Source organism: Xiphophorus maculatus, chromosome 14 (genome assembly GCF_002775205.1).
Source record: "Xiphophorus maculatus strain JP 163 A chromosome 14, X_maculatus-5.0-male, whole genome shotgun sequence".
Taxonomy (NCBI): Eukaryota; Metazoa; Chordata; class Actinopteri; order Cyprinodontiformes; family Poeciliidae; genus Xiphophorus; species Xiphophorus maculatus.
Genome location: NC_036456.1, coordinates 10,457,582 through 10,470,334, shown reverse-complemented (window position 1 = coordinate 10,470,334; position 12,753 = coordinate 10,457,582). Strand labels below are relative to the sequence as shown.

Genomic DNA, 12,753 nt, shown 5'->3' with positions numbered 1-12,753 from the left:
AGATGACGAACGAGCTCACTTTCTACTGTGCAGTGAAATTATATATATAGCCAATCCTTTCTCACTGAAATCTGGCTTCTGTCCGCACTGTTAGCTGCATCTCTTCTGTGATTGGCTGATGTTTTGTGGGTGCGTTCAGGGGCGTCGATTTAAACTGTTCATCAGAGAACTAATCTTCCCAAGTAGTCAAAACTTAGACACGTGACGTTATTAGTGAGTCACGGTCCTGACAGTAAACAGTTACTCTACTAACTGATGCTATTATTACAGCTCACACATTTAAAAGTTGTCAAATGAAAACGAGGCGCTTGTTTGAGGCTTTTATTTTGACGGCGGTACCTGTATCCGGAAGACAGTAGATGTAGCAAGAGTCAAAGGTCCTTTCTCCAGAGTTTGCCCGAGTTTTGTGTTTCATCGAACTTTCCACCTTTGCGACTTCGTCCGTTACCGTTCGCGTTCCCTGCGTGGTGAGATAATCCTCCTTACGGCGCTTAAACGCCAGTACTCCTTCGCCGGCTGTAAAGCTGTGATTGAACCTCGAGCAAAATTTCGAGCAATGTAAATTTCATTATTTACATTGTTGATCTATTATGAATCTTGACTGTTTCAATTTGCGTTAATGTGCAACTGCATGTCTTTGTCGCCCACCTTTTATACCTCTGAATCCCGCCTAACAACAAGTCCAGTCAGAGCCTCTGACCTTTACCCCCGTGAACTTAGTCTGTGCGTGAAGTAACCTTCCTGCTCCGTGTTGCAGGTGATGTTTCGGGGTTTATCCAGGTTTCTGAGGACCAACCCGGTTTCTGCCCAGAGAAGCATGTCTCATAGCAGTCTGGACGGGAAAGTAGCTATTGTGACAGCCTCCACAGATGGGTGAGAGTGACTGAGCTGTTTGTAGAGCTCTTTAGTCTGGAACAGCTTCAACAGAAACCGAGGACGTGACTGTGGTCTGCTTTTCTAAGAGAACGGGTTTCGAAAACAAAAAGAGAAAAGAAAACGCAGTGTCTCAGTTCCAATGTGTTGCCAATATGGTTTTATTTAAATAAATGTTTCAGTGATGATGTTTCAAGTGATACATGTTGACTTCCAGTGCCTTGCAAATGTTTTTCTACCCCTTATACTTTTTTGACATGTTTCCACAATTAAATCTAAAATGCACTTTATTGGGATTTTGCTTTGTTGTGATAGACCAACCTGTAAGTGTTAGTTTTCAAGTCTTGCCACACATTCTCCATTTAATTTAGCTCTGGACTTTGACTAGGACGTTTTAGCACGTGAATATGCTTTGCTGAGCATGTAACCGTTTCAATTCTAGGCTTTAAAAATGTCATAGATGAGCCTAAATTCTCCTACAAAGTCTCCAGAGCGATCTCAACCCTGCTCCTCTAAAATGACCTTTATTTAGATCTTAAATTAGTATATTAGTTTATTTATTCTTCTGCTTATTGTTGGTCCTTTGGGAAAATTACATCAAAACATCATTATTTACAACCAGCTCATGGACAAAGTGCATATTTAACAATATTTTCAATTTATTGAAGTTATTTTTGGAGAATTTGCTTTGGTCTTTACTAAATTTAAGTTACTGAAACTTGCAGAAACCATGTTTGCCACCTTGTATAGCCTTAAACCAGCTTGCATGATGCTGCCTCCACCATGCTTCCCAAAGGGAATCGGGTGCAGTGTGGTGTTTACACTTAGGTTAAATTACATAGTTGTTTTTTTTTGACATTGTGTGATTGAATACAAATCCGTATTGTACGTTTTTGTACATTTTACTTGTATGCCACTTTTTGTTGGCATAATACATAAAATCCCAGCAAACCACATTGACGTTTGCGGTTGCTGTTGAGATCAGACGGGTCTGGAAAGTTTTGCAAGGCTTTGTTCATTCATGATAAGGCTCCGTTTTTTCTTCTTTCGCCTCAGAATCGGCCTGGCTGCAGCTCAGGCTCTGGGAAAGAGAGGGGCCCATGTGGTCGTCAGCAGCCGGCGGCAGGCCAACGTGGACAAGGCTGTGGCTTTGCTGAAGAGCCAGAGCATCCGAGTAATTGGAACCACATGTAATGTAGGCAAAGGAGAGGACCGGGAGAAGCTGGTCCAACTGGTGAGCTCTAGCATCTTCAGTGGTGAAATATGTGGAAATATGCAGGCTTTCTGCGAAAACTAGCTAAAAGAAACAGAATCGTAGGTATTAAGGGAGCTTCTTTATTTACGTTTACCCCCAGTCAATGGAAAATCCGGCTGAACTCTTGGGTAATAACTGCATTATTTTTCCAAGCAAACCTCAGACATTTCCTGTTGCCGCGGAGCAACAGACCTGTAGAAGGTTCTGCTCAGGAGGGATTTGAAACCCATTCCTCCTTACCGAGCTTCAGCTTTCTTTCAGAGTCCGATTTGGACGACTCTAGTGAAGTTGTTTCCAAGGGGCCTCAGTCTGTCTGAGGGTGTTGGGGGTGGGAACATTTTCTCTGTCTGAAGACATTCAGATGGTTTGCGCTGAAGTTTGTTGTTGTTATAAGTGCTCTCCAGCTGTCCCAAGTTCACTTCACGTCATATTTGAGGCTCTTATTATTCCTGGAGACCAACAATCTTCCTAAGTACTTCAATCTTAATCTCGACAGCCCGCAAACTTTTCCACTGCAGAGATAAGTTTTGAGGTGCATCCTGGAAAACCACAAGCATGCAGCTATGCCTGACTTGGAGGATACCTGACTGCTGTGTGAGGTGCCTCCATGGAAACCAAGCCTTTATAAATGATTGTACATATGGTAGACTCATAAACAGCCAATTCCTTAGCTCCTGTTTTGAGCGTCCTTTGTTTCCTGCCTGCGTCTAATGTGTCGTGCTGTTGGACAGTCTGTCTGCAAAATAATCGTTTCATCCCTTTAAAATGAATCTTTAATAGTTTCCAAACTCGTGTAAAGCTGCAGATTGACTTTTCGAGTTTCCTTTTTGTGTGAACTGCACCAAGGTTTTAAATGTGTTTCATATTATTTGAGGCCTGTGTCTCCTTGCATTGTATGCTACGCTGCAGCTTAACTCCTCACTTTGTGTTGCACTTAGACTATGGAACAATATGGGGGCATTGACATCCTGGTGTCCAACGCAGCGGTCAACCCGTTCGTTGGAAACATCTTGGACTCCACAGAGGAGGTGTGGGACAAGGTAAACGCCACGACTACGAAGCTTCAGGAATCGTTTTTTAACTGAAATAGTGGGTCTGTTCACATTCTGTCCCATTATATTAACCAACTATACTGTATTTTATAGGGAATGATAGTTTAGACCAATGCAAAGCAGTACATATTTGTGAAATTCAAGGTAATTTGTGCTTTTCAAATTCTTTACCAACAAATTTCTGACCCCAAAGTGACCCCAAGTCCATGTATTGTGGAATCAACTTCTGCTGAATCTACAGCTGCTGTTTGTGCCGCTTTGGATTATTACATGATAAAATATTTGTCTATTCCTCCAGGCAAATTAGCTCAAATTCAGTCAGATTGGACGGAGTACTTCTGTGATCAGCGATTTTAAAGTTTTGCCACAGATTCTCAGTTTGTATTTGGTCTGAACTTTGACTGGGTCACTCTAACACATGAATTTATCCTTTTAGTCCCTGGCTGCATGTTTAAGGTTGTTGGGAGGAAGGTTCTCTTTAACATAAATGCCAGTGAAAGCCTTTAACGTTTGTGTTTCTAATGTGGCCCGATGTCAAAAAGGTTGAGTGGTATGGATGCTTTTGCAACATATCAAATTTCAAGATAAACAAAAACTTCTGTTTCCCACTTTTTTCTACCAAAAAGGTAAAAAGAAAAATTACATATATTTGTATCATTCTTGTTTCTTTTTAGATTCTGTCTGTAAATATAAAAGCTGCCTTCCTCCTGACGAAGATGGTGGTGCCTCATATGGAGAAGAGAGGGTGAGGATGGCACTGGGAGGAAAAGAAGAATTTCAACAGTGAAATTCTTAGTTGTGTTTTCAATGGTTCTGAATTTCTCTTTCAGAGGCGGAAACATAATATTTGTGTCTTCAGTGGGTGGATACCAACCAATGCTGGTGAAGTGATACATATTCATAAACATTGGTGTTAAATATTCAGATGGCATCTTGGTGATTTTTTTCCATCTAGCTTCACTTAATACAGGGCAGGCGCTGGTTTCAGAAAGTCAAATTTAAGACTTTTGAAGACCTTTTTAATGCCACCATGAATTAAATTTAAGACTGAACAAAAATATATATGTAAATGAGATGGTTGACATGTATTACAGTCAAGCAGTCTAGCTTTCCTAGTCACTCTTGAGACCCCCGTGTCTTCTGGGTCCAGTAAAACGGATCTGCTGTGTCTCTCTGCAGGGCCTGGGCCCCTACTGTGTGAGTAAGACGGCCCTGCTGGGTCTAACCAGGGCGCTGGCTCCTGAGCTGGCTCACAATAACATCAGGGTGAACTGCGTGGCCCCTGGAATCATCAAAACCCGCTTCAGTTCTGTAGTAAGGACGCCAACACTTCATGGATCTTCAGGCCTGTAGAGTTCCTGATTACCGTATGGGATTGTGATTTTGATTTGAGTTTATTTTTTTTCTTGTTCCAGTTGTGGGAAAACGAAGACAGTATGGATGAGTTGAAAAGGCAGCTCAGCATTAAGAGGTGACGTTTAGTTTAACTTGTACTTGAGCTGCTGAATGTGTGGAATAATTGTATTTATTTATCTGCGGCTTTAGGATTGGAGAACCTGAAGAGATCGGAGGGACGATCGCCTTTCTGTGCTCTGATGACGCTTCCTACATCACAGGAGAGACCGTCACGGTGACGGGAGGGATGAGCTGTCGACTCTGAACCCTCTCTGACTTCAGACCCATTTATGATTTTTCTTTTTCCGCCTGTGTGGGAGGGGAGGTGAAGGAGCGGAGGGCCCCTAATCAGTAACGTTCCTGTTATTGATCATTGTATACATTCACAAACAACTGTTAAATACAGAATATTCCTACTAGAAAAATAATGTCCAGTTTTGGCGCCCTCTCTAGTGCAGCGCCCCCTATGGGTTGCAAACAGTGCATACCCACTTTTTGAGCCACTGCATTCTGCAATTGTAACTTATGTCATTTGAATAAGTTAAATCAAGATTAATAATTACATGCAGTTTTTCTAAAATTTTAAATTCATATCTTTCTAGTTTAAGGCATGCTTTCAATATTTTTCTACTTTTTGCATTCTGATCTCATTTAACATGCAGAAAACGTCAAATAAACACACTAAATGAGCTTTTATTATCTGGTATCTGTCTAAACTGCAGTGACAGCTGCATTTCAGACGGTTCTATTTATTTAGCAGAAGGTAATATAAAAGTCAAACACCACACATTATGTAACGTTTTAGTTTCCAGGCTGTAAAACAGTGAATGTGCCTCTTATCGCCTCTGTTTGCTGCCAGCGGACAGCAGGTCTGGTCGGGCCGTCCCGGGTTTCCAGAACTCCCTCAGGGTGGGAACGTATGTGCCGCGTTTGGTCTTGTAGTAACGCTTCATGAACAGCTGGGGGAGGCAGAGCACAGGATACACGCTGAAGTGAGGACTTTGTTCAAAGTTTGAAATTATGTGTTTGAACTGGCACATTGACAATTTGATAAAATAGCAGAAAAAAACACAGAGGAACATTCAAAGATTTAATATTTTCATGAAGGATTTTGATTTTGAAAATAGTCCTCGGCGTAAAAAAAAAAGTGTTCCTTCACATTTTTATCATTTCACAATGCAGTTTCCAGATGTTCGTGAAAACCTTTATGTTTGTGGTTCAGGTTATCAATAAGCTTAGTGGTGATCAGGTTATAAATAAAGAACCATTTCATGGACAGATAAATCAGCACAGATGATTAATTACTAGAGCAGAACGATAAATGGATAAATAAACTCGGCTTGATGGACAGAGAGAGATTTGGGAAATTAACAGATGGATAAAATCAGATGAAAGTGGATGGAAAGATGCACAGACTGCTGGATGAATGAAAGAATAAATGGAAGTGTTGAACACATGTTGCAGGTGCATTCAAAGACTGTCGGATAAATGGAAACAATGAAACGGGTGAAAAGATGAATTCAGGGATTGGTAGACTGAAAATTGTGAAAATAGACTGAACATCTCAAATTATCCCCTCATAAATCCTCCTTTCAGTTACCAAGGAAACGTCTACCTGAGAAACCAGTATAGCCGTTGCAGCGCACATGTACAGTATATCTGTCTCTGTGAGCTAAAAGGCACAAGAAAAATGTCTAAAATTATAAACTAAAATTTTGAGGTGGATGGTGGAAGAAAAAAATTTTTTACATTATGGCATCTTTATATAAAAACTTGTCAGACTTAAACCATCTTCACACATATTTCAATATGGAATTGAAAATACAAATATTTTCTATTCATTTTATTTTATCGTACTTATCCAGATTTGGGAAATATATGAATCAGCTTCTTTACTCTCAGACAGTAGGAACTTTCTCCGCATTAATTTTTATTATTTGGTGCATACGTACCCTCCCTTTGAAGTTCTTTGACGCCTCATCTTCAGAATCTGCTACGTAGTCGCCTCCTGACAGAGAAACGATTTCTACACACAAACATACAGAGTTGAACATAACATAGTGCAATGGATGGTCCAAACTTACTGGAATTGGTTATTTTTTCACCCATATAATGAAGTTATTTAATTAGTTAAATCACCTGCAGGAGTCCTCTGCTGGGAGGAAGAGCTGCTCCCACTGGATAAAACCGGCTGATTTCTGTCAGACAAACAAAGGTTTGGTCAAAATAAATAAATAAAACTGATCCAGTTTTATTTCTTTTTTATTCAGATCAAAATAGCTCACTTAAACTCATCTAATTGATGTCATTTAACAGAAAGATGAGCTCAAAGAAACTAGTAAGAAAAACATTTTTATTTTCTTCATATTAATTTCATTAGAATTTACACTCTTAAACGTTACAACGTCCAGGACTGTAAACATCAGCAACTCCTCACAAATGTTTGGATGTAAAGTGTTCTTTCGGCAGAGCTGTACATCTCAGACAACAGAACCATGAACATTGTCCCGCTGAACTGCTGTAAACGTTTCTAATAATTAATAATGTGTCTAGAAAAATAAAGCTGAGACTGCCTGAGAAACGGCCCCAAAGCTACGGAGCTTTACTTGCGTCACTAGAAATGTGCAGAAACGGTCAAATCAAAACCTTTTGAGATGGAGGTGTGAATAAATGCAACCAAACTAAAAGGAATTAAAACATTTTCCTTTACAATTGTTTATAGCTCAGAAACTAATGGACTTTTAAAAAAAAATACATAAATAAAAAAATTTAATGATTGTTTTTGGTTCCTAATCAATCAGTTTTGATCCTTTGTGTTTTAGTGTTGATTATTTATATGTTTCTGCACCCTGGAGTAGAAAACATTTAAAATAGACCCGTGTGCTTCATATGTTCCATTCATCTTACATTCCCATAATGCCAAAGTTGGCTTCAGATTTCACAGAGTATTTGAGTTATTTCTGTGTTTTTGGCATCTGGATTAATTCAAATCAGCATTATTCCAAAATATATGGTGACCTTTCAAACTTAAATGGATTATTTTACACTAAATACTAACATTTTCTTTTGACCTTTGTGCTGCTTGTTGTACCTCAAAGATAAAACATGCAATTTTAGTAGCTACTATAGAATTTACTTTTTAACTTTTGTAATTTTATTGATCTCTTTTTCTGTAAGCTTCCAGATTACAGAGTATTGAATGAAGTTTGGAAACTAGCATAGTTTTCCATCCTCAGTTTTCCTTTCTCCATACTTATCCAGATTTGGAAAACTGAAAAAGTAAAGTTTTAAATTTGCAGACGTTGGGACAGAGTAGGAACCCAATCGATTACTTGGTGCATCGCTATGTTAAAGTGTGATTATCACATTCAAATGATAGCAACATGGATCAATAACAGATTATCAACAGCGTTGAAAAAAACCCAGAATAGAAAACGTAATTTTAACAGATATTAAAGTTTTATTCCTGCAGGCCGACTAGCAGCTTGTTGTCATCCTTACTCTTTGTCATCCAGGCCAGGACTTTCAGGCGTTTGACAGACACTTGTTTGTTTCCATGTTGAGGACTTCTGCTGCTGCTGCTCCTTGGAGAAGGACTTCCCTTCTCCTCCAGACAAGCTAACGCTAGCAGAAGAAACCGACAGTTTTTTGATAACAACTCTGGGATTGCTGCTCAGGCAAGAAGCAAACACAGAGCAAATGGACGGATCTTCAGGCAGGTGCAGCTTTTTGATGCCCAGCTTACTTATATGTCGATTTAGGAGTTCTCTATTGTAGCTGTTGTTTTGTAAAGTTTGAGATTTTTCTTTGGTTCTCTGGTTCCTGTTGATGCTTTTTTCTCCAGATATGACTTCCTCCTCAGGGTCACTTTCAGCTGTGTCTGGTTGCTTGCGTTTCCTTCCTCTGCTTTCATTTAAGGAACTCACGCCAACAGGTTTGGGTTTCTGTTTGACCAAGGTGAATTTCGCATTTGGATCCCGTTGATCACCTCTTGCGTCTTTTGAGTTGGATTTCTCACCACCTTGCGAGGCTTTTTCGCCGTTGGAAATGAGTCCGATTACGGGTGTGACCAACGGCGTGGCCGCTCCCGGCCTTGAGCAGTTTGTCCGCTCAGCGGCCGACTGATCCGATGGGACTTTTCCAGATGGAGGCAGAGAGAGAGAAGCCAGGATGGAGTCGCCCATGTTTGGAGGTAGAGACGCTGCGAACAGAAACAACACAGAGAAAGTCTTGTTAGGATTTAGAGTTTCTACGTATTTTGTCCAGTCAGAATTCCCCACATTTGAATAATAAGATCTCATGAGCTCTTGGAACCAGATTATAAACTATTACTGTGGATGGAAAGATAGATGGATAGAGATGGATGGTTAAAAAGACCAGTGATAAGACATGTGTCTTGTATTGTCTTCTTTACACAAATATTCAAATCTTACACAGAACAAATTTCATACATTTCCAGGCTGTAGGAACACAGTGAGACATCAAATTCATGTCAATTTACAGAAATCAGTTCAGTTTTAAAAATTCACCTATAAAGCTTTCTACAATATTAAGCTGACCTTACAGTGTAGAGCAATAATTATTTCTCAACAGAGACATCAATGTAAAACTTGTCTTTATTTTTGCATAATCTTCTACATGGCGCAGGCGTGTCACTGGTTACAAAAACAACTCTCCAGCAGAAAGTTGGAAAAACAAAATAGCCAAAATATCGAAATAACCATTTTACCATTGTTCTGTGTTTTTATTGAATGGGACATTCAATTGTCTTAGTTTTTTAAAAACTAAATTCATAAGACTTTTTTCTTCTTTTGCATCAAGTCTGGCAGTGAATGACGACTGACTTTAAAAGTGTGAAGATATGCATTTAACAGTACAAGAACCAATTCGGTTAATTTGTTTGGAAAAATAAAATGCTCTCTCCTCCATTCTACTCCAGTTGGGGAAAAACAATAAACCCAAATGTTCCCGATCCTACCTGCTGACTCCAGGTGACCCAGACAAGCCTGATGTTGAAGTAAGATCTTGAGAAGCTGTGGCTGAGTTGCTGCTTGTGCACACTCCTCCAGGACAGGAGGGGCGTCACACAGCCATGACACCGTCTGTAATCACATCGTCTTACTGACATTTTTAACTCCACAACAACACACGGCAACACCAGAGGTCACATGTGTGTGTCGATGCCTACCTGGGCTAGGTTGGGAACCGGGAGCAACTGGTCTAGTCGAATCAGAAATTCCCACAACAGCTTCTCCAGCTCCTGGTCAAACTTTGGGCCATAATCAGTGGGAAACTGTTCCTGTTAGAGAAAAACAACGATAATCACCTGCTCACCGTTTCAGGTGTTTACACTCAGTGGGGCGCTGGTGGATGGATACTCACTTTAAAGAAGTGTTCTCTCTCTGCTTCATTTGTTAGCAGCGTTTGAACAAAAACATGGAAACTTTCCACCGTTTTCTGAATTTTCACATCCTTCTTCTGGAAGACAAAGGAACACAAAGTGCATGTTTTACATAAAAGACAACCGATTGAAGTAGAAACAACTACAAAACCTGAAAAACTAGAAGGGTGGACTTTAAAACTATTGTTTTTTTTTTTATTAGAATTCTCTACAAGCAAACAAAAAAAGTGTTGAAGACAAGTGTTGAAGTGTAAAATGAGCAAAAATATGCTTGCAGTTTCTAAAAATGACTTACTTTCATCATTAACATAAATTTTTTTTATTAAAATGTACTAAGTCTGAATATGTGCTTTTCTGAATGAGTAGCTGAAGTACATTCTGCCCTTAAGCTGCTTTTTTATAGGTAGAATAGGCTGGCCTCGTTTTATTTCCCTCCTTTACAAAAACAGTTCAACTTATCTGCTTCTATTACTCTGCACAACTCAATCCACTCAATTCAATAAATAATGCCCATTTCAAACCAAATATGCAATCCAAGCTGGATTACACTTGGTTGTAGTTAACCTTTGTTTCAATCATAAGTGAAATTGAAATCGAATTTTGGGTGAAATTGAACCCTTAGCAGAAAAAAAATAGATAAATTTGGTGTAGATTTGAACTCCATCTCCATTTTACCACAGCTGATCCGGACGAAAGAGGAGCAGGAACACGGATCCTCTCCAGATGTGGTGCAATCACGTCAACGTCTGGCTGTTTGAGACACAACTCTAATATTAACTGAAAAGAAAGAAGGAAAACGGATTAGTAAGAAATGTGTTTAACTGAAGAATTATAGTTACCACTTATCCTTCAGTAAATAGTCACCCGTGCTCTCAGGCCCAGCACCAGCTTGCCCTGGTGTCGCAGGGTAAGCAGGCCAGGAACGGTATCGCAGGCCGAAGACACAAACTCCTCCACAACCCCGTACTGCATCACATCCCTCTGCTTTAGCACCTTCCAGAGCGCCGCCGACACCAGGCGGACGGGAGGGGCCAACAGCTGGAGAGCAGCAAAGGGAATGCTGGGATCTGTAGAGGCAAGAAGAGTTAAATACAAATAATCGAACTAAAGCAGGTTGTCTAAAGCCTGACAGCATAAAAACTGTAAACCCACAGTGGCCTTATAATGTACACTACCTAACAAATTCAACCCTCCTTGCACTTTTTAAAAAGGACTGCTCAGCCACAACATTTGCTTTTGCCACTCCTCTTTCAACCTCTGCCTCTTAAAAGCGTGCCACTCATTTGTATTCGACTCTGTCGAGCCAGGTTTTTCTTGAGACTGAAGAAATGCACACACACACATACCTCTCTTCTCCAACACTTGAAATGGGTCAACCTGTTAATGAGCCAGTGATTTGATTCAGGTGTGAAGAAGTATGCTAGTAAAACTCGAGCACCTAATATGCCATCTGCTTTAAACGTCCGCATAACTTTATCTCTGGCATGTCTGCTGTTCTGCATGGTTTCCATGACACTGATACCTTCCAACAAACTCCTGAGGTTTTTACAGAACAATTAGTTGCAGTAGAGTGTATGATAGTCAGTCTATCAAAACTATCAAAAACATTAACTTTGACAAACTTCAACAGTGCTCATCAACGTTAGCGAGTAATAAACATTTAGCAAGTCTAAATGTTCAGTTTTCCACTTACCATTTTCTTTCGGTTTTTTTGTAGCCATCCCAGAGAATCCGTTTAGCTAAAATATATATATATATATATATATATATCTGACGTTAATAAAAGTTAGCTTAGCAGTGTCAAGTTACTGAGGAAAACTGACGCAGAGCTTATAACGAAGGTTAGCGAAATCAGTCAGCAAACACAACTGAGCTAAATTTAACCGTCTCACTTGGAGTTAAAGCACCTATAGTGAAACAACAACCGCGCTATTTGTTGTTAATCAGTTACCAGCCGAACTGAACAAGTTTCTGTTAAAAGTTCCGCTTCTCTGCCTCCCGCCTTCACGTAGTTGTCGGTATCAGTTTGAATAATCTCATCGAATGTGCCGACCGGGCGGTGCTTCCTGGGTCTCTATGCGAAACATGGGCTGAATTTCAAACTCCGCTCGGGTGGGAACTAATATTTAGTAAATGAGCACACCTAAAACAACTTTTAGGATGTGACGTAGTAACACCGCCGCCAGACCAGCTTGATAACTCACACCAGCCCACAGACGTAACAAGTTTACCGGTTGGTGGCTGTATGTTCACCTAACTTTTTTTTTTGTTGCTACTGCCAATACATTTCAAGAATAAAAAAAAAGAAGAAGACATAATGGGTCTATTCTTTATTATTATTCACTAACCTGTAGATGTTTGCTTTGTTTGGAAGGTAAAAGAAGGAATAAATAAAAGTATTACGAGGCAATTCAACTAGATCATTATGAATAATTGGGCATACATTAGCAGGAAATAAAGGTACAAATGTGTTGAGATTTAGATGTTTCTTTTCACAGTTTTCTACCTTGGGGCTGATTGATAGGTGTTTCTAAGGCTGTACTCAACGTGAATCATAAACATTTCATAAGTAGGCTAGACACAATGCAGACAGCTATAATAAAAATTAAAACATTAAAATATATTAAATAAAAGATTACTGCCAGTCTCACTTTTGCTTGCCGTACATGTTTTGATAGTTTTGAATGAATAAATTTTGAAAACACCTAAAATATGCAGAACAAGTAACCCAAAGGCCACACTGCAAAATTGTTGGACACCAACATAAGTCTTTCTTT

The 12,753-nt window shown here is 39.7% G+C and overlaps 2 protein-coding genes across 4 annotated transcripts; one reads left to right on the top strand and one right to left on the bottom strand.

Moving 5' to 3' along the window:
* The first annotated feature begins 205 nt into the window (after positions 1–205).
* Positions 206–5,265, top strand: LOC102228836 (dehydrogenase/reductase SDR family member 4-like). Of its 2 annotated transcripts, none has more exons than XM_005807219.3 (9): positions 206–467; positions 758–873; positions 1,930–2,107; positions 3,067–3,168; positions 3,855–3,925; positions 4,011–4,062; positions 4,360–4,494; positions 4,596–4,651; positions 4,726–5,265. In XM_005807219.3, exons 2-9 carry the CDS (start codon positions 761–763, stop codon positions 4,838–4,840), a joined length of 822 nt encoding a protein of 273 aa, XP_005807276.1. In that variant the 5' UTR covers positions 206–467; positions 758–760; the 3' UTR covers positions 4,841–5,265. The 2 variants fall into 2 exon arrangements, with proteins under 2 accessions (XP_005807276.1, XP_023201369.1); XM_023345601.1 differs by having other exon boundaries at positions 466–558.
* Positions 5,253–12,109, bottom strand: LOC102237630. 2 transcript variants are annotated; one of them, XM_023345600.1, is made up of 11 exons: positions 11,670–12,109; positions 10,841–11,043; positions 10,652–10,753; positions 9,958–10,053; positions 9,764–9,874; positions 9,554–9,677; positions 8,321–8,776; positions 8,077–8,199; positions 6,715–6,773; positions 6,528–6,601; positions 5,446–5,534 (listed from the first exon to the last, which is right to left on the bottom strand). In XM_023345600.1, exons 1-10 carry the CDS (start codon positions 11,695–11,697, stop codon positions 6,569–6,571), a joined length of 1,335 nt encoding a protein of 444 aa, XP_023201368.1. In that variant the 5' UTR covers positions 11,698–12,109; the 3' UTR covers positions 5,446–5,534; positions 6,528–6,568. The 2 variants fall into 2 exon arrangements, with proteins under 2 accessions (XP_023201367.1, XP_023201368.1); XM_023345599.1 differs by having other exon boundaries at positions 5,253–5,534; positions 8,077–8,776; positions 11,670–12,107.
* Between the last annotated feature and the right edge of the window lie 644 nt (positions 12,110–12,753).

Bases quoted from the DNA above. Each gene is read 5' to 3' on its own strand.
- LOC102237630 (XM_023345599.1), bottom strand. From the start codon at position 11,697: ATGGCTACAAAAAAACCGAAAGAAAATG. The intron at 10,054-10,651 runs GTAAAATGGAGA...TTTGTCTTCCAG, and splicing joins TTTCGTCCGGATCAGCTGTG to AAGAAGGATGTGAAAATTCA. The intron at 8,777-9,553 runs GTAGGATCGGGA...TTCTGTTCGCAG, and splicing joins GGGTCACCTGGAGTCAGCAG to CGTCTCTACCTCCAAACATG.
- LOC102228836 (XM_005807219.3), top strand. From the start codon at position 761: ATGTTTCGGGGTTTATCCAGGTTTCTGAGGACCAACCCGGTTTCTGCC. The intron at 3,169-3,854 runs GTAAACGCCACG...GTTTCTTTTTAG, and splicing joins CAGAGGAGGTGTGGGACAAG to ATTCTGTCTGTAAATATAAA. The intron at 4,652-4,725 runs GTGACGTTTAGT...CTGCGGCTTTAG, and splicing joins AGGCAGCTCAGCATTAAGAG to GATTGGAGAACCTGAAGAGA.